This window comes from Sorex fumeus, unplaced genomic scaffold, assembly GCF_029834395.1.
Source record: "Sorex fumeus unplaced genomic scaffold, SorFum_2.1 ptg000003l, whole genome shotgun sequence".
Lineage (NCBI taxonomy): Eukaryota > Metazoa > Chordata > Mammalia > Eulipotyphla > Soricidae > Sorex > Sorex fumeus.
In genome coordinates, this window is record NW_026606060.1 from 59726923 (window position 1) to 59754350 (window position 27428).

General features: G+C 49.4%; 1 protein-coding gene and 1 non-coding gene across 3 annotated transcripts; both read right to left on the minus strand.

The window, feature by feature from the left end:
* YBX3 (Y-box binding protein 3) lies at nt 1–26344 on the minus strand. Of its 2 annotated transcripts, XM_056115943.1 has the most exons (10): nt 25757–26339; nt 21314–21377; nt 20261–20294; nt 17522–17611; nt 15083–15205; nt 12360–12566; nt 5979–6076; nt 4923–5094; nt 3902–4001; nt 1–582 (listed from the first exon to the last, which is right to left on the minus strand). In XM_056115943.1, the coding sequence occupies exons 1-9, from the start codon at nt 26043–26045 to the stop codon at nt 3936–3938; spliced, it is 1143 nt and encodes a 380-aa protein (XP_055971918.1). In that variant the 5' UTR covers nt 26046–26339; the 3' UTR covers nt 1–582; nt 3902–3935. The 2 variants fall into 2 exon arrangements, with proteins under 2 accessions (XP_055971918.1, XP_055971927.1); XM_056115952.1 differs by lacking the exon at nt 12360–12566 and having other exon boundaries at nt 25757–26344.
* Nucleotides 10409–10515, minus strand: LOC130029069 (U6 spliceosomal RNA). Its single transcript, XR_008793269.1, has one exon. It is a non-coding gene; the product is annotated as a U6 spliceosomal RNA (small nuclear RNA).
* Nucleotides 26345–27428: the final 1084 nt, after the last annotated feature.

Here is a 27428-nt window from a genome sequence, read left to right on the forward strand (position 1 = left end):
TATCACTTCCTTTTAAGGGTAAAAATTTTATTTTTGAGGAACTTCCTACTGCACATTTTCAAAGAGAGTCACATAAGAAAGCAACAATGTTGTCCTCCCCTCATCCTAGAAATAAATAAGGGCATAAAATTTCTTTTTTAAATCACGACACTTGGAAGTTTAGCACCAGCATCCAAAATGAACATAAAAGGAAAAAAATTTTTAAAAAAAGCATTTACTATATATTTCAGATTTCTTTGGTTGGGGTTCTCCCCTTGTGGTATTAATATTTCTTCTTTCAATTCATATTACCAAACAGTAAAAACCAAGAAAAAAATAGAAACCTAGTGTTGCGGAAACCGGGGGGGTTGCTCTCTTCCTGTGTGCAGGCTTTCCCGAACGCTCAGCTTCCTGGGAAATGCGGTGATATTCGCTTTTGTAGTTGTTTGTTGCGTAATGAATAGTAATAAACATTCCAATGTCCACTTCTTGATTCGTCGTCGTTGTCCGCGTTATTGCTTGCATGTTTCTTTGGTGTTGGTAAGGTGGTTTGCTCTTTTGCTTTGCTTTAGTTTTTGAATGGTCAGATATTCTTTAGGTCACCTGGGGAGGAAACAATCCCACCAGACTGATAAGGAGTGACAAAATGACCAAGAGTCTAACAAAGAAAAGGGGGGAAAAGAATACCTGCTTTTCGTGTCACTCAAAAAAATACAGCTGGGGGTATGGTGCCGCCAGCAGGTCAATCTGTACCTGTGAGGCGAGTGCATCAGCAGCCTGATGGAGCCTTCAGACTTCCAGATACCCCCAAATTGCTGCTGTGCCTTTAGCCAGACCCCAAAAACTTGGGGCAAAGTTTACCAAGAAAGTAAACAGCCAAAAGTTAGGTATGTGGGAGACACACCCACAAACCACCACCAGCTTAGCTATATCATTGGAGGCATGGCCTCTCTGGTTCCTGATCAAACTGCTTAACGGCCATGATCCCAGAGACTCAGAAACAAATCGCGGAACCCAATGGGTTTTGGCAGAAATGCATCCGGTCCCTGTAGTAGGTTACTGGCACTGGGTCACCCCAGGTGGGAATAGGTTTCATGCCTTGGCCTGTTCCCCTTGGCGGCCCAGTGGCCGCGATCCTCCAGAGGCCACTGGACAGTCAGGTTTGGGCCCTCAAGAGACAAGACACGTGGGGCCTCATGGGATGGGGGTGGAGCCAGCCCTTTCCTCCCAGTCCCAACGAGACCCCGAGTCGCCGCCCACAAACAGCTTCTCTGGCTCCTAATCAAGCTGCTTAACAGCCATGATCCCAGAGACTCAGAAAAATCTCGAAAGCCAGCGGCTTTTGGTAAAAATGTGTCTGGACTCCGCAGTAGGTTACTGTCACCGCACCACCCCAGAGGGAAAGGGTGCAGTCCCTCCTCCTGCTCCCCCTTGGCAGTTCAGTGGCAGCCATCCTCCAGAGGCCACTGGACAGTCAGGATTGGGCCCTCAGTGACGAGACACACAGGGTCTCATGGGATAGGGGTGGAGCTGGCCCTTTCCTCCCCGCCTCAATGAGACCCCGAGTCGCCGCCCACAAATGGCCTCTCTGGCTTCTGATCAAGCTGCGAAACGGCCATGATCCCAGAGACTCAGGAACAAATCTCGGAACCCAGCAGGTTTTGGCAGAAATCCCTCCAGATTTCATTGTTAAAACTTTGGAATTTCAAAATCGTGCGGCCACTACTGCAGCCACGCGACATCTTATGTTATTCATAATCAGCAATAGAAAACAAATTGTCTACTGTTGCCTTTTCAGCAGACCTGAGTGTTGGGGTAAAATCCCAAATAATAATGGTGGGTCTGGTGTCAAAATATTGACTATAATCAAAGTAAAGAGAGAGTAATGTGGAAATCATCTGCCCCACAGGTAAACGTAGGGTGTGGGATGGGGGTATACTGGGGTTTTTAGTGGTGGAGAATGGGCACTGGTGAAGGGTTGGGTGTTTCATTGTATGACTGAGACTTAAACCCGAAAGCTTTGTAACTGCTCTCACAGTGATTCAATAAATAAAATTATAAAAAGTGAAAAAAAAAAAGTAAGGTGAAGTTCATGCCCAATTCAATCAGCCTTATCATTGGCTGAATAAACAGCAGTACTTCTACATTAAAAAAAAAAAGTTTACTAGTTCAAAAACTAAACAAAATCCATCATGTGTATCTTTTCAGACTTACAGACACAGGGGCAAGCCCTGAGCACTGAGCTGGGGGTGGCCCCAAACCAAACCGAACTGTAAAGTCATGTTAACAAGCTCCATCAAGATGTCTTTTTAAATAAACAGTATCATCTTAATAACTCTTCACTACCACTCCAGTGGCTGTGCAATAATCTAATAGAGGTTAAGTCACAATTCACTGGCCTTCTATCTATAATGTTCGACAAACTGGAAAGAGTGGAATAAATTTTTCTGATTATTTCAGATGATTTCTTTAGAAACAATGCCTCTAGAAATAGTGTTACTATTCTAAACACATAGGGCTGGAGCAATAGCACAGAGGGTAGGGCGTTTGCCTTGCACTCGGCCAACCTGAGTTCGAATCCTCCGCCCCTCTTGGAAAGCCTGGCAAGCTACCGAGAGTATCTTACCTGCATGGAAAAGCCTGGCAAGCTCCCCGAGACATATTCAATATGCCAAACACAGTAACAAGTCTCACAATGAAGAGGTTACTGGGCTCACTCGAGTAAATCGATGAACGAGAGGACAGAGCTACAGTGCTATTCTAAATATATAATTCTAAATTTGTTAATGCAAACAAGTTTGTACAAAGAATACACTTTTATTCATTTTTTTTTTTGATTTCTGGGTCACACCCAGCGATGCTCAGGGGTTACTCCTGGCTCTACACTCAGGAATTACTCCTGGTGGTGCTTGGGGGACCATATGGGATGCTGGGGATTGAACCCTGGTCGGCCACATGCAAGACAAATGTCCTACCCACTCTACTATCAATCCAGTCCCAAGAATGCACTTTTCTGATAAAAAGTTCACATGACTTTAGAGGAAAACAAAACAAAACAAAACCCAGCATGCCACCATCAGCACAAGCAACACCATGTACTGAAAGGCTGGCTTCATTCCCACACTGTCTGTCATAAAAGTAGCTGGCTTAAAGAAAGAAAAAAGGAAGAAGCTTGTATCAGCCTCAAAATTGTAAATTTGTTAAGCTTTTGAAAAATAACAAGGCTGACAATCTCTTTTCAACAAAAAACTACTTCTTAATGAACACTGCAGTGAGAGTTGAGAGAGGACAGTTGGTAGAGAAACAGGGAATAAGAAACAACTGTGGCTTATAAACTCTGTCAAGACTAACAGCATCATTAGGTTGGTCTTTCTAGGTCTGGTCCTACCTACAGCAGTAAAATTTCCAAAGACTGTCACCAAGCAGGCCGCAGACAGACAGAAGTGAGATGCCAGGCAGGCCTTCGTGAAGAGCGAGCTGGCTGCGTCTGGCAGTGACCCTCGGGAGCTCATACTGTCCCCACTGCTGAGGTGGACGAGCTGCTCAGGACCCCCAGCAGAGGGGCGCCAGGGCCTGCTCTGGGCACAGATTCCCCTGGCCTTACTCGTGCACAGAGTCAGAATTTAAAATGCCAGTTATCAAGGAGGAAAGGGCAGGAGAGACCTTGAGCCCATCCTCCCCACATGGAGGCCGCTGTCCAGCAGAAGATCAAACTGGCCACTAGGGGTCGTTAAAGTCAACCGTTTAGGGTCTCTCCAGAGTGCCTGCCACTAAAGGACCGCTTAGGTCCACAGAGACCAGTCAATAAAGATGAATTCCAGAGACACATCAGCACCGAGGGAGGGGAGGGGGGGGTTTGGTCTATCCCAGCGGAGGATGCTGAGAAAGCCAAGGTAGCAGAGTCAGCGGGCCGGCGTCTCACCTGCAGATGGACGTGGTGCCTGCGGAGCCTGGTGTTACTCAGCACTGCTCTGCTCGGTGGCCGGAGCGGGGTTCTCAGATGGCGCTTCACCTGCCTTGGTCTAAACCCGCAAAGAAACCGGAGAGAAAGAGGTGCAATCAACGCAGGGACCAAGGAAAGTTCAAGACTCAGCTGACTCAGAACCTGCACTCTTCCAGCCGTGAAAGCGAATCACCAACCATGCCACATCTCAACGGGGGAGCAGGGACTGGGACTCGGCGCGACAGAAGAGCTGTGTGTCCCCGCAGCCACCGCTGCCCGCCACAACTGCCTCCAACACACAGTCGCTCCCCACACTCCTGGCCGTAGGTGCCGCCCTTCATGTGGGGACTCCGCTGGTGGGGGTGACTTCGTCAGAGGCCAGCAGAATTCCAACCCCTGGTGTGTGTGCTGTGTGCAGAGTAGAAGCCCATATCCACGTTTACGGGGGCGTATATGCAAACGCACACCCCGGACGAATGAGCACACACCAATGGGTGCAGACATAGGCGGCTTATGGGAAATACTACATATACTAAAATGTATGTGTATCTTAAAATATGCGAATGCTGTATGTACATTCAGCATTGCTGAATCGCTGGAGCGACAGCACAACAGGTAGGGTGTTTGCCTTGCACACAGCCGATCCGGGTTCGATTCTTCCGTCCTTCTCGGAGAGCCCAGCAAGCTACCAAGAGTATCCCGCCCGCATGGCAGAGCCTGGCAAAGGTACCCATGGCGTATTCGATACGCCAAACACAGTAACAAGTCTTATAATGGTGACATTACTGGTGCCCGCTCGAGCAAATCGATGAACAACGGGAGGACAGTGCTACAGTGTTGTATGTACACAGCCTTTACAGATACCTGATGTGATTTCATACATCCATTTATACGCACACACATGCACACGTAGTGTTATCAGATAACCCCCAGTCTTCACTGGAGGGCGCGACCAGGTGCAAGGATGCTCCGGCATCAGCTCCCGGCCTGCCGCACTCACCTCTTTGCCATCCTGTGCAGGAGCGTTGGGCGGACGGGGGCGACGCCGATAGTTGTAGGGGCGCCGGTACCCCCGGCGAGCAGATGGCTGGTTGGGGCCATTGGCCGCCTGCTGGTTCTCTTTATCCTCGGCCTCTCCAACAGCGGGGGCAGGGCGTGGGCGAGGAGGTCCCCTGGGCCAAGCACACAACAAGACAAGGAGTGAAACAGGGCCAAGGGCCCCCACGACAGATGTCAGTACTTCTTACAGGATTCAACACTCAAGTAGCCGGCATGTACTACTGGATTTAGACACAGGCCCACGCAGCCAACGGAATGGAGCGTGGCGAGAAACCCTCGGCCCTGTCTTCTCCTGGGACACTGATCTGGAGCGGACACATTCCAGGCACCCAACAAACACTCCTGATATAAAATACCCGCTCCCTCAACTAATATTCAGCTCCCTGGCAGTGTTGAAATACTATCAGACATTGACGAGGGCTTACTACCCCAGGCACCTACTGATTATCTTGGCTGCTTCGGTACTTTCAACCCTCTTCACAGTAGCAGAATAGTCCTGAATGCACACCTGGTGACTAAGTCTTAAGAGTCAAGAAACTTGCCCAAGGAGATACAGCTACTAAAATTCACAGTGAAACGTTTATCACCAACAGTTTAGACTAACTCAGCTGGTAAGGCTGTTGGTGCTCAAATCCTGATAATCCTTCCTCTCGATGTATTACCACCATTAAAATTCCCATCAATTAACTTCTACCCATTTCACTAGACATAAAACAAATTGGGACTTAATTTTATTGTTAAATCTGATACAAAGGCTACTTTGATGCAGGGTTAACAAAGAAATTGTCATTAGGTACAGCGGAAACAGCTCGTATGCTGTTAAGAGTCCTCCAAAACTGTTAATAGATGCTGGCATAGAGTCCCCCCAAACTCGGGCATAGAGTCAGAGCATCTGCTAACTCTGAACTCGGTCCACGAAACCAGCCTCGACCCCTTCTCCCAACCACGGTGCCATTCTTCACTGGGCCATTCGCTGGAAAAGAAGATGCACACGTACCTGCGGTACCTTGGGCGGTAAGTGGGATTTCTATGAACCGGTCCCTGAAGCTGTGCTCCCTCTGGGACGCCGTCCTTCATCTCACCAATCTCACCAGCCTGGAAGGAGGCCACGAGAACGGAAATGAGTGTCATGCCACAGCACAGAAGACACACAGCTGCATTCAGGTTTTCAAAAACCAAACCAAACCAAACCAAAACTTTCTGTGAGAAGCAGAAAGTTTCAACACAACGCTGCGACCCGTGGACCAGAACTGGGAACCATTTATTGATGAAATCTGAGTCAGAGGAAGAAACCTCCCTCCCACTGGACCAACCCTTCGCTGTAATCCGGAGCACCTCACTTTACTTTATGGGGTTGACTGAACATCTCAAAGTTTCCCATTCATCTCTTGCTATGAAAAAATTGGAATGTATTATCTTAAACAACAAGAGGACCTTCTTCAACCTTGTTAAACTCCCAGTCTTCAATGCTACAAACGGGCAGCCCCTCCCTCTCGGGCCACCTCCTTGAGCAAGTCTCTGCAGCCAAAGGTCACGGACCTGCCCTCTTCCTCCCTCCGCCCGCGCATCCCAGCCGCAGCCTGCTCCCACCTGCTCACTTCTCCCTTTGACATTCCTCAACTGCTCACACTAACGGCTTCAGCACTTTCTGAAAGAAAATATCCCTCCTCGGTGAGAAGCCGGTGCGCAGTTGCGAGAAGTACATGAACTTCCTGTAGAACTTCCAGCAGAAGAAGGGACAACTAAAACCAAACCCGAAGCAAACCGCCAAACCACAGTCCATCAACAGTCTCTGACATTCCCTACGACACGACACTTTCTTCCCTCCACACCAAGAGGCCCCCACCCGCCGTACTTCACCGAGGGGCGCACCCAGAAAAGCTCGGGCACAGCCTCTTGGTCCTGACACATCCTTATCCATCTCCATCTCCATCTCCATTCAGACGCAGGACAAGCATCCGTCCACGCTCACACCCAGTGTCAACCTGCCCCCTGTTCCTCGAGAGCTTGAACCTTCCCGGACAGAGTTCCCTTCTGCAGCACCTCCCGCAGTCCCAGACACGCGTGGACACCGCACCCATCTATTCTTCTTGCAAGGTCACTGCCAATTTACAGAAAGGCTGAAAAAGCAGGATCTAAAGCTCGGACTCCCCCATTCCAGCTTTGCCAGTTGCCCCCGTAACTTTTGTCTCTGCCAGCAGAAGCCTCTGGGGACACACCAGGCACTGCAGTGGGTCTGTCTCTTTGTCGGTCCGAAACAGTTCTTGGGCCAATACTCACGACCTTCACACTTTCCAGGCTAGTTATTTTTGTAACGTATTTCTCAGTTTGGGGAGTTCAACATTTCCTCCTCCGTTCAGGGTATGCCTCTTTGGCAGGGGGGCCGACAAAGGGCACTGCCCACTCAGAGAAGAGAGAGGCCTCAGCCCAGGGTCTCCTAGACAAGTATACTCCACTCCCCACCCCACCCCCACTCCTGCCCATTAAGGAGGCCTTGGGGAGGAGGAACGGGGAAGATCTCTAAATACTCTGCTCCCCATCAAAGCCCCGATGTGTTTATTTCAATCTCAACAGACTCATGGTTTTCTCTTTTACTCAATGAGTTACTATTGTTACTGGCCAATTGGCTCCAGTCCTTCTGACAAATCTCCAACATTCTTTGAGTATTTCCTTGCTTTCTGGCACAACAAGATGTTCCAGGCTCTTAGGCCCAGCTCTAAAAAATATCAGTCATTTCTCCAAAGCAGCATCTTCTTACTGGAGAAGGAGAGTTAGAAGTGAGAAACTCGGGGAGCAGGCATTCACCGTCTCTTAAGGGGTCCGTGATTTCAGGTGCAAGTAGAAGATGCACACACACAAATGCGATCACAAGGTGCGCACAAGTGTGTGTCGCGCAGGTATGCCTCTCCCCTGATCCACGCATCTCACAGCTTAACAGTAAGTTCCTGGTGAAGGAGGCGGGAACTGTTCCCTGAGGGAACTCCCTCCCTCATACAGAAAACCCAGTTAAACCAAAACCCTGCCCAGGGTTGGAGCGAAAGTGCAACAGGCGTTTCCTTTGTATATGGCCAACCTAGGTTCGATCCCTGGCATCCCATATGGTCCACCAAACACTCACAGGGGTAACTCCTGGGTGCAGAGCCTGAGATTCATTGGGAGTACTTCTCCCACCCCTCTCCCCAAAAAAAGCACCTTTCCCAGGCCCCAGACCTTCCATTAACTGCCTAATTTCTTTGAGTTCCTTTACGAACACACACACACACACACACACACACACACACACACACACTCTCTCTCTCTCTCTCTCCCCCCAAAGGAAAACCACCACCACCACAGAAACCTCCTCAAAGAGACACATCGTATCTCCCCTTCCTCACACTTCACTATCTTGAATCCATCCACTCGACACAGTGAATTGTGCCTCATCATATGACTAACCCCCAAGTTACCAGGTCCAATCACTGATGCTCGACCGAACTTCCCGCACTTATCGCTACAACACTTAGCACAGCATTTTCCCTTCTGAAAATACATTTTCCTGTTGACACTTTCTCTCGTTGCCTCTCTGACAGACTTTCTCCTTTCCTTCACTGTTAACTGCTGAGGGGCGCACCAGAACTCCATCCTAGGATCGATCTTCGTATTCCATTCATTGTAGACTCTGCCTCGTCCTGCTCTGCCTACAGTTCCTGCTCGCCCCTCGAGGTGCCCTTTGACCTCCGCACTAGCCCCCCCCCCCCCAGTTGGCATTTCCTGGCCTGCCCCAACTGAAGAGCACGCCCCCCTGGGTTCATCCAAGTCTCTTCTCAGAGTCAGTCCTGGAGACAGACACCACAGCTTCCTTCCCTCGTCTCTGTCTATGCCTCCTGACTACATCTTGCTTTTTCTGCATCTATTTGATCTCTCTCCTTGGAGGGAAATTTTAACTGGCAAAAGAGACTCTGTCAAATGATTTCCTCTCCTCCATCAAACCTGATCTTTCGCCAGTCTTCCAGTATCTGTGTAACCAGAAGTCAGAAGGGTATTGTTTATTTCTTACAACACACATTCATGCATGTTCCAACACTGTCACCTCTCTGTTCAAAACACTTTCTTGGGCTGGAGAGACATTAGAGAACCTAGGAACCTTGCCCTCCATGCAGCAAACTCAGGTATGATACCCGGCACGATGTGTGTGTGTGTGGGGGGGGGTTTGGAAGGGGGGGTCCTGCCTCCACTAGAATGATGGTGGAGAGCAGAGCCAGAAGTAAGCACAACCAGGTACAGCCCGCAAACCAAACAACAACACAAATAAATTCCTAACTCTAACCTATACTTCCTACACCATCTCCCACACCTCCACCCCCACCCCCACCCCACCCCCAGGTGCTGCCTCGGAAGCCGGCCTTCCGACCCCCACAGCACCTCTGCTGCTCTGGGCTGCAGGAACGGTGCCATCAGCTCTAAAACCTGTTTCACTAATAATGCTCCCTCGCCCTGGTTCCCTGTCCTAGCTCCCTCTCTTCACGCAACCATGCCATGCACAGAAGCATCCCCTTCATTCACTGATGGAGCGACGCTCAGCAAGGTTAAGGACAGACACAGACAGCAGTTTACAAGTACACAGGATGAGAGTTTTCTAGAGCGTGGACAGGCAGTGTTTAAACTCAGTCCTGCTACTTCCTGCCCATGTACCGGCAGGAAAAAGTGGTATATGTATATTTGTGTGTCTGTGTGTGTGTGTGTGTGTTTGTGTGTGTGTTTTAAATTGCTGAAATCTCAGGCTGGAGACACAGTAGGGCAGGTAAGGCTCGTGCCTTACAGGCAGCTGACCCAGGTTCAAGCCCCAGCACCCCGCAAAGTCCCCAGAGCACTGCCAGGCGTGATCCGAGTCAGAGCTAAGAATAAGTTAAAGCTTGATACGGCTGGGCATGGCTCGACCACCACCAACAAACCCCTAGACATCTCTTCTTTGCAAACGATCACCACCACCACCTAGCGATCCCTGCCAGGCCATCAAGCCACAGGAAGACCAAGCGCTGCTCGGGCGGCGCAAAGGTGCGTTCGCTGTCCTCTGCCACGGGATTCTTTTCTCAAGGACCACACACAGTTGGTATTTAACTCAGCAACCAACTCAACTTAATTCCCAAATAAGTAATATGTGGAAACGGAAGTCCTGTGGCCATCACTATTTCGTGCTTCATCCTTGGTCTACACGGTACCATCCCCACCCCCTCCCCCACCCCCACGCCTACAGTCAACAGTATCACATTTTTAGATAGTTAAAAATGTTGGCCAGGAGGGCTTCCATCCAGCCTCAATCATTCTTAGCATCCTTTACATTTTGTTTTATTTCTATTTCACTCTTAGAAAACTTTATTTAGGTTTAAACTTAAAAAAAAATCCACAAATGTATTTTTGTTACTAAAGGGCAGGTGGGAAAGTAGGAAAAATATGGAATGCTTCACGAATTTGCATGTCATCCTTGCGCGGAGGCCATGCTAATCTTCTCTGCGTCATTCCAATTTTAGTGTATGTGCTGCCGAAGCAAGCACGCATCCTTTACATTTTATTGGTTTATTTATTTATTTTTTTAAAGATTAATTTTGCTTTTTGGGTTACTCCTGGCTTTTCACTCAGGAATTACTCCTGGTGGTGCTCGGGGGACCATATGGGATGCTGGGAATCGAACACCGATCGGCCGCATGCAAGGCAATCGCCCTACCCACTCGGCTATCGCTCCAGCCCCGCATCCTTTACATTTAAAAAACCATTACACTGGCAATCTTCTAGCAGCCATTGATGTAAAAATGTAAAGAACCTTTGTCAATGCTGCCTGTTGATTTCAACAGACCCTAAAGCCACTGCATCTCAGAGCAGGTGTTAGAAAAATCAGAGAAAATCTGTAGATGGACTCCAGATCTCAGATGTGGAACAGGTGAGAAATTTATCCCATTTAGTTGAAACGACTAAACGCCCTGATCAGGATAAGCACCGTTTCAGAATTAGTTTTCAACTATCTTCTGCAAATGAGGCTTTACAAGTCACTGATGAACCACTTTGTTTTGAGCCTCCGACTCCTACAATGTTGTACACTTTATTTCAAGAAATTTGAAGAAAATGAGGAGGGGCTTTTGGGGTCTGTTTTGGTTTTGAGGTCACACCCAGAGGTGCTTAGAGCTCACTCTTGGCAGGGCTAAAGGGACAACAGAGAGGGTACTACGGATCAAGCCGGTCGACTTTGCCGGATCAAGCACCAAGTCCAACTGTACTGTCTCTCTGGCCCTTGAAAATGATGCTTCAAAAAAATAAATAAATAAAAGGCTCTCGTATACACTACATGCTAAGAACAAATATCAGGAAAAATACCAATGCGCTCAAATTAAATCCATGCTACAATCCCCTGCCTCTTCCTGGCCTCGTTTCCTAGAAGCCCAGGTCTCCCCTAAGGAACCTACATGTCTTCTGACCTCTCTCCATATATGTGAGACTACTTGTTATTTTTAGCGCATTTGTCAGGGACAGCTGTTGAAGAGTGGAAGGGAAAAACAAGCAGCAATGGAGAAGAACATGGTCATGCGTGCCGGGGCAGGAGTAGGGTAGCCGAGAACAGACTGAACATAATGTTCAGTCAAAACACTTAGTGCAAAAACAAAAAACAAAAACCAAGGACACTCCGAGGAAGAAGTCGCAGCGAGTGTGATAACATAATGATATCCTAGCCCTAGCTTTCCAAGGTTCCTGGAAACGGCAAAGCTGGTTTGGGGCTGACGAGCACCAAGGGTGATACAGGTGTTTATTCCGTGGCGATAAAGGGGGAATGAGCAGCCCTCAGTGGTCAATTATCTCCAGTCTCCATCAGAAGAGCCCGTCTCCTCTAAAGGAAGACTTTCTAGAGCCTGGCATCACCCTGAACTCTTTACCCTGAACTCACAGAGTCCTTACCACCTTGTGGGAGAGGTGCCTCATCATTCCTATAACCCACGGTCGGGCCAGCCTCTATATTGAGTGCAGTTCCCTCCAAGTCCACGGACAGTGCAGTTCCCTCCAAGCCCACAGACAGTGCAGTTCCCTCCAAGCCCACCGGTGCCTGAGCAGAGACAAGATGCTCGAAGCACAGGGGCAGCTGGCAGCCTTGCCACTCCCCTCCTTTCTTCCCTCCAGGTTAGAACCTATCTCAAGCCAGGACCCCGGCCCCCCGCGGGCAGGCCTGGCTCCGAGGCTGGACTTTGGGACTGTTTCTGGAAGACTGCTCTGCTCTGCAAAAGCAGACCCCCAGCCTTGCCTGGGCGAGGGCAGCGTCAGGCAGCTGGTGTTAGAGAAGGAGGAGGAGGAGGAGGCAGAGGAAGGACGGACGGAGGGGTGAGGACTGCTGAAGGAGTCCCAGGTGCCATTTTACCTGCATTCTGTTGGGATGGGGAAAGACCCGGGAGCGACGGTCCAAGGTCTGTCCCACGTGGTAAGGCGGGAACCGCCGCTGCCGGTACTGAGGGCGGTACTGGGGGCGGCGCAGCTGACTCCGGGCCCCAGAGAACTGCCCGTCAGTGGTGGGGGGGTCAAATCCTTCACTGCTGCCGCTCCCTTCCTCCTCCTCCTCCCCAGCGTACTAGCGAAGCAAAGAAACAGAGATTCAGAAGAAGTTGCAGCAAGGTAAAGAACCAAAGAACACCATTTAGGATAAGATCACCAAAAGGGGAAAAAACCCAAATTCTCCCCGCAAAGGGCGAAGCCCATCCATAACACAGAGCAGGTGAGTGCCGGGGAGAAACTACACCAAGGGTTAAAGTAAACTGGTGCAGACAAAATACCAAGAAGCAGAAAGCAAGAGCAATTCAATTCCTCTACCATGAATTTAACAGGCCTCTGCCTGCAACCAGTGGGTGTTAGTGGGCCAGTCAGCCAGAGAACCCCAGCAAGGCCCAGGCCACTAGGCCCCAAGCGACACAGACCCCTGTTGGGGCCGCACCAGGGCACCACCAAGCGGAACGGCCTGTGTGGGGGTCTCCCAGATCTGCCCCAGCCGGCCTACTCCCCGCAGTCCTCGGAGTGTGGATGGAGCCTCTAAGTCTTCCGGGGAGGGGGTGCTGAGGTCACGCTACCCTCGAAAGGCTATCGTCAAGCGGTCTGCCTCTCCCCAGGTCTCCCCCAGCAGGGCACATGGGGGTCTCCCCAACCTACAGTGATGCGGGGATTCTCAGCAGGAGAGAGGAGAATTCAGTTATCGATGCTTGAACCACACATCGGACAGGTGCGAAAAAAATCAAAGCAACACCCCTCCTCAGGCTCAATTTTTAAAAATAACAGTTTTCATAAAAAGTGTGATTTATTTTTACAGGTAATGAGTTTAAGTGTTCTCTTAAAACTTTTAATACACTAACCTTAATATACACAGACACATACAAACGTAATTCTGGAATTCTCAACAATAAGACTATCAATGAAACCGAACAATGAAATATTTGAGATCACCATTGACATATTAAGGTGCAGTTCTCTTCATACCTTTAGGAATAAATGATGGTTGCATTTTAATAGAAACTACGGGTACAGTAGCAGCTTCTAAGCATATTCACCTACTGACAATGGGACATTTTCAACTCATTTTACTCTTTCTCCTGTAAACTACTGTGCCATATACTAATCTTTTATAAATAAAAATATAAACAGCCAAAAATACTCCTCCTAAGAATCTATTTCAAAACATACTCTACAGGGGGATCTGCATATACCAAAGGTTGTCTTAAGCTAAGCAACTATAGTCTTTTTAAATGAATGAATCAACAACTAACAAAACAATTACCGTTCCTTTTGAGGGTGAGCGTATTTAAAATTTAGAACTCTTCGGAGCAAGATCACAAGGCAACTAAATCTTAAAAAGTAAAAGTTCGAACTACATATTGCCTCAGTAAGTCTAACTGCAGAAAAAAAAAATCCTATCCTCTAAAAAACTTTTCAGATGTGATAATTATGCAATAATTCATTTTTGTATTATTGATACATTTATATTGATACAATAACAGAATTATGCAATAAAAACACATGAATGTGGATCACCAAAATATTAACCATGAGACTCAATTTTGTCTTTCTAGTTTTTCTGTATTTCTTAATACAGTTAAATGATTCAGAGTTTCAAAAAGTGAATATAATAGCTAAATACATGATTCCTGACTAAACATGCTGATTCTCACAGTACATGGTCAGGACTTCCAAAGAGAGCAGAGCAAAAACTTCACTGACATGCACTTCCACCGTTTTTACTGGCATCTTTCAGATGCATGTTTCCGAATGCCCAGCTGTGAAGTCTTATTTAAGAGAGATTTTTGCCCCCTTGACTGATATCCATAGTCACCAATCCTAGCATATCTATGCGGCCAATTCCAGGTACTTAGTAAAGAAAACTCAAAAAAATAATTCAAATCTAACAGATCATGGCTTCATTAACAATGGGATTTCTTTGGGGATATGTGATCTAAGAGATCCCCAGTCAAATCTGGCCGTAAAACTTTCCCCAGGCTCGAATCCATCTAAAGAAAAAAAATCCTGAGAATTATCACTGCTTTACTCTGAAATAATGGGGAAATGTTGTGCTAACAGCTGGTTACAGAGGCAAATTATTTAACACTTCACTGCCATGTTCAAACTGTACCCTACTCCTTCTTGTCAACCTGAGGCTGGTTTTGAGGTGAACAGTGCCAGCACCGAAACATGTACAACAGGTTTCAAAGCTGACTGACCACAGACAACCCGTTCTCCGGTGCCAGCAAATACAACACATATAGATTCTGGCCAGAACAAAGCAGAAAGAGCCACGCAGAGAGAAAGCCTTTGGACAATGCTGGCACTGCCAACCTTCACTCAGCCCCATGACAAGTTGATGAAATGTCCCTCCCTTCCCAACAAACCCGTCCAAACCGATGATCTGACTTCCTAATGGCCTGTTTTCAATGAAGGCCAATAGCTGGGGATAGATCAGCTCTGGGCACTAATGATTTCTCATCCACAATTCTAGATGATTTGGTCTCCCCAGAAGAAGAGAAAGCATTTATCTGTTCCCTGTATGGACACTTCGGGTCCCACGCGGAAACGTTTGCAATCGCGTGTAAGGAAGAGGCAACATACATTCCGGGGCGGTCCTCGGCGTCTGCCGTAGTAGCCACGTCGGTAGCGGCGCCGGTCAGCAGCATAGCGACTCCCTTCGACGGGAACTCCATCTGGGCCAGTCACGTTGGCTGCCTCTGCACCCTAGGAAAACAAGACAGCCTCTGATTTTTTTTTTCCAAGAGCCACTGTACTCTACCCTCGAAAGAGCCTGAGACAGCCAGCATGTTAAGAATTGGCAGAACTACTAACAGTCTGGAACGTGACCTCAAAAACACACCCGCGTTTTAATAAGGAGAGAACGTGTTTGATGTCTCGATTGAAAGGAAGACAGACTCTCTGCTCACACGACCTAAACAACGCCTTCCTGTTTAGATACTCGGAAGTTCAAGGGCAGAGTGTACCTCTTTTTTAAAGGACACCAACTGGGAAAAATTATCCAACTCTAAAAGAAGTAATGCTAAACCAGGAAGAGTCCTCAGTGGAAAGAATGGAGATAATGCTATCATCCTGGAAAATCCTGACACCAACATGTACTTTAGTGTAACCAAGAGACCCTCTCCTGACAGATGTGTGACACACTGGTCACAATGCGTTCCTGAGGGTGAAACACCCGTACCTGATAACAGCAGGAATAAGAGCTCTTAGCGACAGAGCGCCCACGGGATGATCTCTCTCTAGACCTTCCTAATACTCCTGAAACAGAGCCTGAGCATTCTCTCAAGATGAGTAGAGGGACAAAACAATGCTTCAAAAACAAAGATAAAATACCAGAGTTCAAAGAATTCAAACTTCACACCTTACTTCAATGTGTCCAACCTCCAGATCTGCAAAGTTACAGATATAAGTAATCTGGCAGACCAGTTTTATTTGGTGGTAGACATGTTAGGGGCAGTTCAGTGATGGGCTATTAACGCTCATTGCAGGCCGGCATCTGCAACCATGCATGACTTGCAATTAATTCGTCACAACTTTTTAAGATTCCCTGGGGATCGCGCTGGTTTAAAAAAAAAAAAACCTTTAAATTTCTACATTAGGTAAAATAGTGGTTTCTCTCAATACCACTGTGTAGTCACTATTCGTTGAGTGCTGCTACACATGTGGACTGTGAAACAAGGCTTACGTTTGTGGGCGAGGACGTGCACAGGAGCAAGACAGGCATTTACCGGGTTAGTTGGTAAACCAGCTGTGATGGCAATGGTATCGTTATTCTTGGGGGCCGGAGCAATAGCACAACGGGTAGGGTGGTTTGCCTTGCACATGGTCAATCTTGGTTCAATCACTGGTACCCCATATAGTCCCCCAAGCACCGCCAGGAATAATTCCTGAGTGCAGAGCCAGGAATAAGCCCTGAGCATCGCCAGGTGAGGCCCCCAAACCAAAATTAATGTTTGCATTCTTATTTTATACAGTCTAACGGATATACCTGTCTTGATTAAAAACAAAGCAGAAATGCCATTAGTAACACTGGAATGCACTATGAAACAGCATGAAAATATTCTGTGAATACACTTCACAATGTTCCATTAGCTGTTCGGGTTGTATTCATCTGCACAGAGTTGTTGCACAATCTTCTAGGTAAAGGTAAAGGTAAAGGCCCTCCCGTTGATCGTCGATTTGCTCGAGCGGGCCCAGTAACGTCTCCATTGGAGACTTTGCTGTTACTGTGTCTGGCATATTGGATACATCACGGGGAGCTTGCCAGGCTCTGCCGTGCGGGCGAGAAACTCTCGGTAGCTTGCCGGGCTCTCCGAGAGGGGCGGAGGAATCGAACTCGGGTCGGCCATGTTGGCCGCGTGTAAGGCGAACGCCCTACCCGCTGTGCTATCGCTCCAGCACAATCTTCTAAAGATGCCTTAACTTTCGATACCCACCCAAACCAAAAACACATGCATTAGATTCAGCAGAGACTTCTCTTACTGAGATTAACATATTCTCCATGGTGTATTACTTGTGAAATGTTTACAGATCACAGCCTGAAAGTTGTATGCTAAAAAGGAGTATTCTGTTCAACAGGAGGTCCTATGATTCTATTATAAACCTACATATTCTTAAATATAGACATTCGAATAAACATTTGATATGAAAATAGCATGTCATTTTGAAATAACGAGAAATTAGCTTTTCCAATCATAGTGCTCATAGTTAAATAAGAGAAAAACTATACACACGGCACACCCCAGTTCAAACCCCGGCATCCCATATGGTCCCATATGGTCCCCAAAGCAGATATGATCCCTGAGTACAGAACTGAGACACTGCTGAGTGTGGGCCCCAAACCAAGTAAAATGTTTTTTTTTATAATGTATCAAATGTTTATGACATCATAATCAAAATATTTCTCAAGTCTCCTCTTCCTGCTATACAAAACAATTCAAAGTGACCTCGGTTCATACAGTGTCGAGAAGACATCATGTACTATGTATTTATACAAGTGCACCAAACCACAATTTTTCTCACCTTTTCTCCTTCAACCACATCAAACTCTACAGTTTCTCCATCTCCTACACTGCGCAGATATTTCCGCGGGTTGTTCTTCTTGATGGCCGTCTATTGAGAAAAGAAAAAATTCCAAATGAAACGTACATCACAGTTGGCCACTGGTATCAACACTTTCCTGTTTACTGGCTATAATGAGTCAACTACTGAGCTCCTATTCGTCCTTTTGCAATTATCATTCTCCTGATACTCCAAGTCTCCCAAACAACAAACAATGCTAAAAAGAGAAAGGGAAAAAAACCTATATTCCATTATTACTTTCTCCATTCATATTATTCTCAAGTTCACCTTGGTAGGTGGTGTAAAGAGCGAGCACATCCTCTGCACGCATCTGCCCTGGCCTGTGATCTAATCATCCTGCATCTGTTATTTCTCTCTCTCTCTTCAGCTTAGGGAATCCGCCTTTTATACACACATCCACACACCACCACCCACCACAGGGACTGATCATTCCTGCGGATAAGAAAAGCCATTCATCTCCAAAGGAAGTTGGAACTGTGTCAAAGGCGGAAGGATGACTGATGTTTAGGGGGGGAAAAAAAGTGGAAAAAAAATAATAAAGCCAAGGGAAATAAAGTTCCTATGAGAATACACAAAATTGAGCTACAGAGCTAGCACAGGGCGAGGGCACTTGCCTTACATGAGGCCAAACCTGGCTCAAAATCCAGCACTTATGGGTCCCTAAGCACCACCACGCGTGACCACGGGGGTGACCCACTCCCCCTCCAGAAAAATCATATACAAAATTAACTTCCGAATCAAAACATCAGCGATAAAACATTACTTTCCCCTCCTGCACAACAGTACGGATGAGGAAAATGAGGGTGACGGATGAGTTATCTGAGATCACAAGGAAATACTGACAGAGGAGGTGACGGTGCTGCAAGCAGAACAGCCTGTGCTGAATCCCTGTGGGATTTATTCATCCTTTTTCCCAACGCAAATTCGGGCGCATCCCATCCCTCTGACAACCTTCAAGAATCTAGGGAGTGATTTTTGAAAACGTTATCCTGCTTTCAACACCAGCCTGGCATTCCTGGCTTCAGGCATGGGCCTTACTTTTGGCATCGGTGGAAGGAAGAAGCGAATTCCTGCAGGAACTTCCTTTTCGCTAAGGAGCGGGTATCTCTAGACAGTTAAAGGGGCTCTGAGTTTCTCTGGAACTAGGTCAACCTTAACTTTATAAAGCGATTAGGCATGTGTAATCCAGCCCTTCCCTTACGCTGAGTGGGAGGGAAGGGAAAAATAATGAGCCAATAGGGCAGAGACCTCACCCACAGAGGGGAAAAAAAGGCAGCTCGGGACAGGATCTGTGCGCAGGCAGCTGGAACAGTCAGCCCTTCCAGAAGCGGCCCCTCCCTGCCGCCCTGCTCCCTTTTTCCTGTTAGACTGGGCAGGCCTCGACACAGCGCAGTGACTCACCACTCAACCTCATGGGCTGGAAGCAGGTCACACACTCCCAGCTAAGACACTGACTGGGCCGGCACCAAATAGAGCTCTTCCCCCAGGTACCACACACCACACGCTTCCTCTCGGCCTGGGAAGACTCTTAAGAGTCACCATATTCTGAACCGAATAATAGACCTCTTCAAGTTATACAGCTGCAGAGACTCAGAGAATCACGACAAAGACACTGAGCTCGTTCAGAGAAATGAACATCTCCGACCAATGCAGGGGAACACACGTGCGCGCAAATGAAAACCAGGAGTCCTACCTGAGCCCTGAGGTACACATGCTCCCCTGGGGACCTGCCACGGGGCTTCCCTCACCATTTATACCAGGAACAAGGTTTGCCTACAAGACAACTCACCAAATACTAAATATACCAAAGGACAGTCACGACAGATGTTCCTCCCTTGGAAAGTCAAGTTCAGGATACACCAACATAAAACAAACCACATCCTGGCCAGCCAGGTTAAAGAAAAGCTGAATTACTGTGAGCGAGCAGAGGTGCCCACAGTCTCCCTCTCTCCACGTCCTTCCACAGTCCTGGGGGGCCATCTGACTGGCACACGTGCTGATGGTGCCTCTTTGGAACAGGCGTGAGGACCATCCCGAGAACTGGGAGCTTTCCCCTAACGCCTGCTTCTCTGGGCTGTCAGTCTGAGCTGCACTGTGTGGGTTTGCACTTGGTTTAACCAAGATAAAGACGGAGGCTTCCGGCCAAACACAGAGGGGCAGGGTCTGAGAACAGGATGCTAAGGCAGAAACTGAAGGGTTAGGAGTTTTTGTTTTAGTGGGGGGTGGGGGTCGCGGGGGTTGGCTAAGGATATATTGCAGGGGGTTTAAAAATTAGGAAGTAGTCAAAATAAGCATTCATTATACTGTTTAAAAACAAAAAATCCCACACAACTTCAGCCCAGAGAGATAATACATGGTTGGTACCCCACATGGTCCCCCAAGCACCACCACAAGTGATACCTGAAGGCAGAGCCAGGAGTAACCCCTGAGCATCAGTGGGTGTGCCCCTCCCCCCAACACACACACACACATACAAAAGAAAAACCGTTTAGAGTCAACATGATGGGACACAGAGTTTATCTGCCAATCTTAAAATATGAAACTGCTTTCTCTTGCCAAAACAGAATCCAGAAAGAGTGCAGAGGAGAACAGATGACAGGACTTCATCCTGGGAGAAGGAACCCCGGCCGATTCCCAACGGCCTTCTCCTCATACCATAACCAACACACGCGCTCTTACCTGGTGTACAAAGACATCTTCTTTGGTGTCATTTCTGTTGGAAGAGAAAAAGTTCCCAATTAAAGGGGCTCATACGTGGAGATAGCAAAGGGCAGGTGTCTGGGAAGCTCAGACCCCCCCCAAGCTCAGAACGCAACTTTGTGCCTGCTGATGATTTCTGTCTCCACACAACTCCGTGCCCAGGCTCCACACCTGTGAAGACACCGCCTTTCCTCTTCACATTACACCGTGCGGGACCCAAGTGTCCTGACAGCCAGAAACATCCCTTTCCTCTCCTCTCTAAGTCATGTGGCTTGTAATCAGAGCTGCACATTTCCCTCCCTGGGAAAGCAAAGCAAGACAGTGAAAAAGGACAGGGCACAGCTGTGAACGGGGCTCTCCTTACACCGAGACTGGAAACAGTCCCTCTGCCACCCGGCTGCACTAACCCCCACAACACACATACACACACACACACACACACACACACACACGCACGCACCATCCACCACCACCCACCATAGACAAGAAAGCAAATGAAGGGAGCTTTTTTTTTTGGAGGGGGGGAGTTAGAAGGGAAGAAAAGTGGGAGGGAAAAGAAAATAATGATATCACATAAAAAAACACCACAACACAGTCCCCACAGTACGCCAACTGCCCCAGAGTTCTCACTCCTGCATGCGGAGAAGCTAAGAAAACACTGCGGCTTCCATGCAGGACTTGGACCAGACTCTGGTCACAGATCCAGCCCATTACTCACTGGCGGGGTGACCTCAGGAAAGTCGCCTGGCCAGTGGAGACTCCCTTTCCCCAGCTGGGAAGGGATGGAGCAGGGCCCGCGACCCTCACGGCCCTCCCCCTTCTGACTCCCTCCCCACCTCCTCTGCCTCCGTTAATGACTAACTTTTACAGACGAAATGATTTGTCAGTGCTCTGGAAATGTGGCTTAATTAAGTTTCTGACCAGTAGCTTACAAATGAGACTACTTAAAGTCATAAATAAAGTTCGGGAAAGGATTTAGAACTGCAGGAGTCACAACATAAATAGGGGTTTAAAATAAGCAGAGACACATACCGATTTATAAATCCATATCCATTTCTGACGTTGAACCATTTGACAGTGCCAAGGACTTTGGTGGCTAAAATAGGATTAAGCAGATAAATTAGCATCTGACCTACAAACAGATAAAGCTCATATCACTAAGGTCTTTATAGCATTATATACAGCCTAAACATACCTGGAGATACCGAGAAAGAGGTATGTGTGTGTATACAGTATGTATATACATATATATGTGTATTATATAAATTATGTGTATAATTATGTATAACACACGCATATATTATGTATACATATGTGTACTATATAAATTATATGTATGATTATGTATAACACACACACACACACACACACACAACCTTTCTTGGTATGTATTACACCCAGTGGTACTCAGGGCTTACTCCTGGCAGTGCTCAGGAGACCATATATTCAATGCCAGGGAACTAACCAGAGTTGGCCAGGAGCAAAGCAAGCAGCTTACGTACTATTCCTCTGGGCAGTAGTCCCAAAATATATAAGCAAAAGAGAGCAAGCCAAGATATCTCAGAGAAACTCTTTTCAGAAGCCTGTATTCCTTGTACTTGTTGAACTTTTCAGTAGTCAGTAGTTCCAAGACTACGCAATTTTGCAGTCACTGAGAAAATTACTGAAGACAAAAACAAATGCTCTTTAAAATGAAAATTTTAGGGCTTTTTGTTTTTGTTTCTTTTTTTTTTTTCTGCCACACCTTGCAATGCTCAGGGGTCACTCCTGGCTCTGTGCTGAGGAATTAGTGCTGGCCAGGGGTGCTTCGGGGGGCCCATACGGGATGCCGAATCTGGGGTCAGCAGTGTACAAAGCAAACACCCTACCCGCCATGCTCTACTGATCTTGTCCCAAGATGATAATTTTAAAAACAAAAAAAGTTTCAAGTACAAAAGATGGGTAGCAGGGAGAGAATGCAGATAGGTAAATAAACACCAGTGACCTTAACCCCACACTTTCACAACTCTTAAGTATTAGGCAAACTTTCCTTAGGTGACAGAGCAGCTCCTTGATAACAACTAAAGTGATTTATCTAGTTGCCATGGGGCCTTATCGGGAGTCAGGAGCAGTAACCAAATTGATGCTGCTTCAATCAGCGCTGTATGCAGCAACTCTGAGACGTGACGTAACAGTCCTCTCCAGAGATGAACTCCAGGCTTGGATGGTTTCCCCTCCGTTCTGCAGTCAGTGGAAATAAGTGGCTTTCTCTACTAAACTTCCCTCTTTACTGAGTCGCTAGCTTCCATAAAATGCAGCTCATTTCCATACAATCCCAGACTTTGAGAAGGAATCTAAGCAAAGAATCAGGTCATAAAACTTTTACTTTTGTAGATCTAGATTTATGTCAGCCATCTAGTCATTTGGGATGACACCTCTGAAAGGACTGTGAATGCAAAAAAACTGAGTTCCTCTAGAAATGTCTATGATCCAACTAAATTCAGGAAATACACAAAGCAATTACCAAAGCTCAGTGAAGCAGGAAATCTGACAATAGAGTATCATAAAAAAAAAAAATTAAAACTCAGCAGAGAAAGTAACAATTAACATTAAGCCATGCTACCTCTCTATGGGAAAGTTTTATCATTTTCAAATATAAACAATAAGAATATGGCTTTTCAATTCAAGACTAAAATAGTAATTAAGGACCTGCTTTGTTATGAGGGGTTTAGCTTTAAAGTTTTGCTAGAACTGAAATGCCTAATGAAGTACTTCATAACTGTTTAAAAAAAAATCAAAAACTTCTTTATACCTCCAAAATCCTTCCAACCCATTCCTAGACTGAGCTACCAAGCTCTCAGACCCAGCTGGGAAAACCTCTCCAGTGAAGAGACTGACCCACTTTGGTGGTCGATAAGCCTGAAGTCATCCTCATGAACAGAAGGGCAGAAGAGAAGAGAAAAAAAATGTTTTAGACACAAGTGTACACAGAATAGGCCTGTTTGATAAATTATATGCTTCCCGTACAAGGGACTTCAAATGATAGACTTCTGTACTACCTTCCATTTGACCTAAAATGAATGGCCTACGGGGCCACAATGAGTACACAGTGGACACAGTTTTAATGCCCGGCACCTCATATGGTTCCCTGGACCCGCCAGGAGTGATCCCTGAGCGCAAAGCCAGGAACAAGCCCTGAGCAGAACCAGGTGTGGCCCCAAAACAAAAACAAAACAAAACTAATGCCCTAATAGAAACTGGTTTCTATTCCTTTTCCTGTTGCTCAAGTTTAGTCCGATCATGTCAAAGGCGCACTCCTGATTAGAAAGGCACCACTAAGGCAAACAGAAAACTGGATCGATGAAAACTAGTTCCTAAGTGTAGCTTCTGCCCAGAAGGAAGGTTTCTTTTTTTGCTCTGCAGTCTTAGTTTTTGGTTACAATTTCCTAATTCCCAAAATATTTCCAGTGGTTCAGACGGCCAAGCACACTCACACACACAGCTTGCCCTGAGAACCATAAAACTCGCCCCACCCAGCAAAAAGGCTGCCCTGGCGCTGGGGCTACTTTCCCTGGGGAAGGGGGTGGGGGGGGGCAGTCCCTCTCCTACAGCTGGAGGATGCAGCGACAAGGCTGTTTGCGACAACTAGAATGGGAGAATCCAAAAACAAAATTCCACTCCAGTCGGCCCGATGCCTGGCACGTCTCAGGGACCCATGTGTTCGGTTGGCACCAGGACAGCGATGGCAGAACACACTGGACAGAGACAAACAGCGTTGAAATGTCATGCCCGAGGCCGCCGGCTAGCTGAGGGATGGAGGCAAAGCAGGATGAGGAGGGGCCCGGGAGTCCTCACTAGGGATGCAGTCTGGGCCTCTGGGCGCTCTGTGGCTGGGGCGCTTCCTTCCACCTGTCTCCTTCACCCAAAGAGACCTGCGCCCCATCTGAACACGCGGGCGCCCAGAGCCCCCAGAAAGGTCCAGGCACCCAGGGGAAACCAGAGAGCAGGTGCCTTTTACAAGCCAGCAAGACGCGGCCGTGCTGTGTCTTCACCCTGTGCTGGGTAACCGGAACCCGGTGGGGCGCAGACACGGGGCATGGGACAGTCCTCAAAGACACCTGTTGGCAACACGATCCCATGCCCAACTCCACGAGCTCCAAGCAACTCTGGCCGCTGCGAACCAGGAGGGCTGCTGGGCTGCTCTGACGCCTTCATGGCTGCTTTATATTTTTAACTAAGTTAAAAGTCCTGGGGGTGGGGGTGGGGGTAAGGGGGAGACAAAAGTAGGGGGCGGGGGGGTGATGCCACGCAAACCAACCTCCCAAGGCGGGCACTGCAGACTGGCATTCTAGTCTGCACGCTGTTCCCTCAGTCCTTTCTCTCCCTGGGGGAGGGAGTGGACAAGACAAAGCTCCGAGGGTCCTACTGTGCGTCCCCCACCCCGCCCCAGCTCCAAATGCTGCCAACATCTGCCACCCCCACCTGCAACAAGGCCAGCCCTGTCCTGGACCCAGGCACCCCACGCAGAGCTAAAGCCATTCCCGGCCCACCTGCTCCGCCAACACAGAAGGCCGCCCAGGGGGGTGTGACCTAAGAAGGGGACCCTCCAAAAACGTGTTCAACCCCCCACCCCAACACACACACACACACCACACCACGCATGCACAGGACCCCCCACCCCCCAGCCCCACCCCCACCCCCAGGTCGTATCTTCCCATCTCCATCCCTGAGTCTGCCCAGATAACGAGGTCTAGGACCAACTTCAGCACCCCACCCCACCCCCACCCACCCCCACCCCCGCATCCCGGCGTCTGCGCGCGCGCGGGCAGGGACAGCCGGTGCGCCGCGGTGGGCACCGCCGCCGCCGGGCGGGATTGCAACACCCGCCCTGCCGGCATGTGGCCGGTCGGCAGCATGGCGCCCTTCCCGTGCCATGTGGGAAGGGCGTCCGGGACGGACACCTGAGCCTGCCGTGCCCCTCGCTCTCCCCCACCCCCAACCACACACACACACCCCTACCCCCGCCCACGAGGGCCTCCCGGGACCCGGCGCCGCCGCCGCCGCCGCCCCGGTTCCCCCGCGTCCCCTGCCCACGTGTCTGCCCCTCCCCGACATCCACATCCATCCCCACGCCGTGCGCGCTCCCAGCTCGCCGCCCCCCTTCTCCCTCCTCCTCCTCCTCCTCCTCCTCCTCCTCCTCCTCCTCCTCTCCCCGGGCATCCCGCCCGGTTCCACGACGCGCGGGTGCGCCACGGTGCACGCCGGGGAGGAGGGGTGACAGCGGCGACGCCCCCCCAGGGAGGGCACAGCGCCGCGCGTGGAGCTCCAGCGAGGGATCCCCCCGTCCCCGGGGGCGTCTCCGCGATCCCCCTCCCCGCCAACCCCGAGGCCACCCCGTCTCGGCCACCCCCCACCCCGCCACCCACCCCCCGACTCTCCAAGTGCCCCGCGGCTCCCGCCGTCGGAACCGGCCCAGCCCTCCCGGGACTGACTCACCGAGAACTTTCTTCTCCGCGTCTTCGCCGCCGGCGGGGGCCGCCGAGGCGGGGGCCGCGGGGCCCGGGGCTGCGGGGGCCGCGTCCCCCCCGGGGTTGCCTGCGCCCAGAGCGGCCGCGGCCGAGGGCGCAGCGCCGCTGCCCACCGGGCTCTTGGGCGCCGGGTCCTGCGCGGCGGCGGCGGCAGCGGCGGCGGCGGCGGCAGCGGCGGCGTCGGCCGGAGCCTGCGGGAGGGTGTTGGTGGTCGTGGTGGTGGTGGTGGTCGTGGTGGTGGTGGTGGCCTCGCTCATGCCGCCGCCTCCTCTGCTCTCACTCGGGCACCTCGGTGGCGGTTGGTGGGCGGTTGGCGCGGCTGGTGGTCGCGGCGCGGCCCGGGGTGGGGGGAGAGGCCGGTGCGGATCGCGCGGCGCGGGCGGCCGGGGCCGAGCTGGTGGGGCGGGGGTCTCGCGGCGGAGGAGGAGGAGGAGGAGGAGGGGAGGCGGCTCGAGCTCTCGGGCTGCACGCTGGCGCCGGGGCTCCTCGCTCGATCTTACTGCCCCAAAAATGGCCCCGCACAAGTTTTTCTAGGCGGCGCACCGGCCCGCCGGGGAAGGGCGGGCGAGGGAAGAGGGTGGGGAAAGTTGGCTCCGACCCGGGCCGCGGCTTCATTTGCATTTAAAGGCGCCCCGTGCCCCTTTTTTTTTTTTTTCCCCACCCCAACCCAGCCTCAGCAGCCTTGCACGGCCGGGCGCTGGAACGCGCGAGCCCGGGCCGGGCTGGGGGGGAGGAGTAGGGTGGGGTGGTAGGGTGCTGCTGAGCACGCGCCGTCGTCCCTTTGTTGGAGACCCTGGGGTCTCCCGGTGGGGGATGCTCCGGAGGGGGAAGCCGGCGTCCGCGGTCCCTGGGACCGCGCGGACACCTGAAACTCACCAGCCGGGCTGGGCGCTCCAGCCGCCGCGCTCCACCAGCCTTGTGGCTCGGTGCCGGGTTCCCCGGAGTTCTCTGTCCCGGACCTTTCTCCGGTTCTAGATTTGTCCAGTTCCCCATTGTCTGGTTCCCCAGGAACTCGGAGTTGAAACTCGGTGGGAAGCTCGAGACGATCCCGGGCAGCGTCCTGGAAGAGAAGTCACAGACGTGGTCATCTATAACCCCCCACGTGGAAGTCCTGACCACAGAGGGTTCGTGATGTCAGTTATCAGAATGCATGCCCATTGGAAGGGGCAGCAAGGCGTGGGTGAAATTAAAGTATTTAATATTGTGCCTTAAAAAATAAAAAAAAAAGTAAATCCAGGTCCTGTATTCTGCGCCTGTTATCTCTGCCAGCTGGTGATAACTTCAACAACTCAGACCTCGTTGAGCCTCCGAGACAGGAGTAACACTCCAATTCACCTTATCAACACATTCATTATCAATAATTATGAGACTATCCTGCCTTTCTTACTCTATCCATAAAAGATACAGCTTCAGGATAATAAATTCTTAGAAAACATAGCAAAATGTGGACTTTTTACTTCCCGTGGACTTCATCTGTATTTTTTAACTTTCTAAACTCCTGAAAGTTAGACCCATTTCTTTTAGTTTGGCTTAAATATGAATCAAACCGCGATGCATATATGTATTTATACCGCTGTTTAAATTTTTTCGGTCTCATTCTAACATGATTCATTTATTTCTTAAACTTTTTAAGGATTTCA

Bases quoted from the DNA above. Each gene is read 5' to 3' on its own strand.
- YBX3 (XM_056115943.1), bottom strand. From the start codon at position 26,045: ATGAGCGAGGCCACCACCACCACCACGACCACCACCACCACCACGACC. The intron at 17,612-20,260 runs GTAAGAGCGCGT...TTTTCTCAATAG, and splicing joins AAGATGTCTTTGTACACCAG to ACGGCCATCAAGAAGAACAA. The intron at 12,567-15,082 runs GTATGTTGCCTC...TTGCTTCGCTAG, and splicing joins GCCGAGGACCGCCCCGGAAT to TACGCTGGGGAGGAGGAGGA.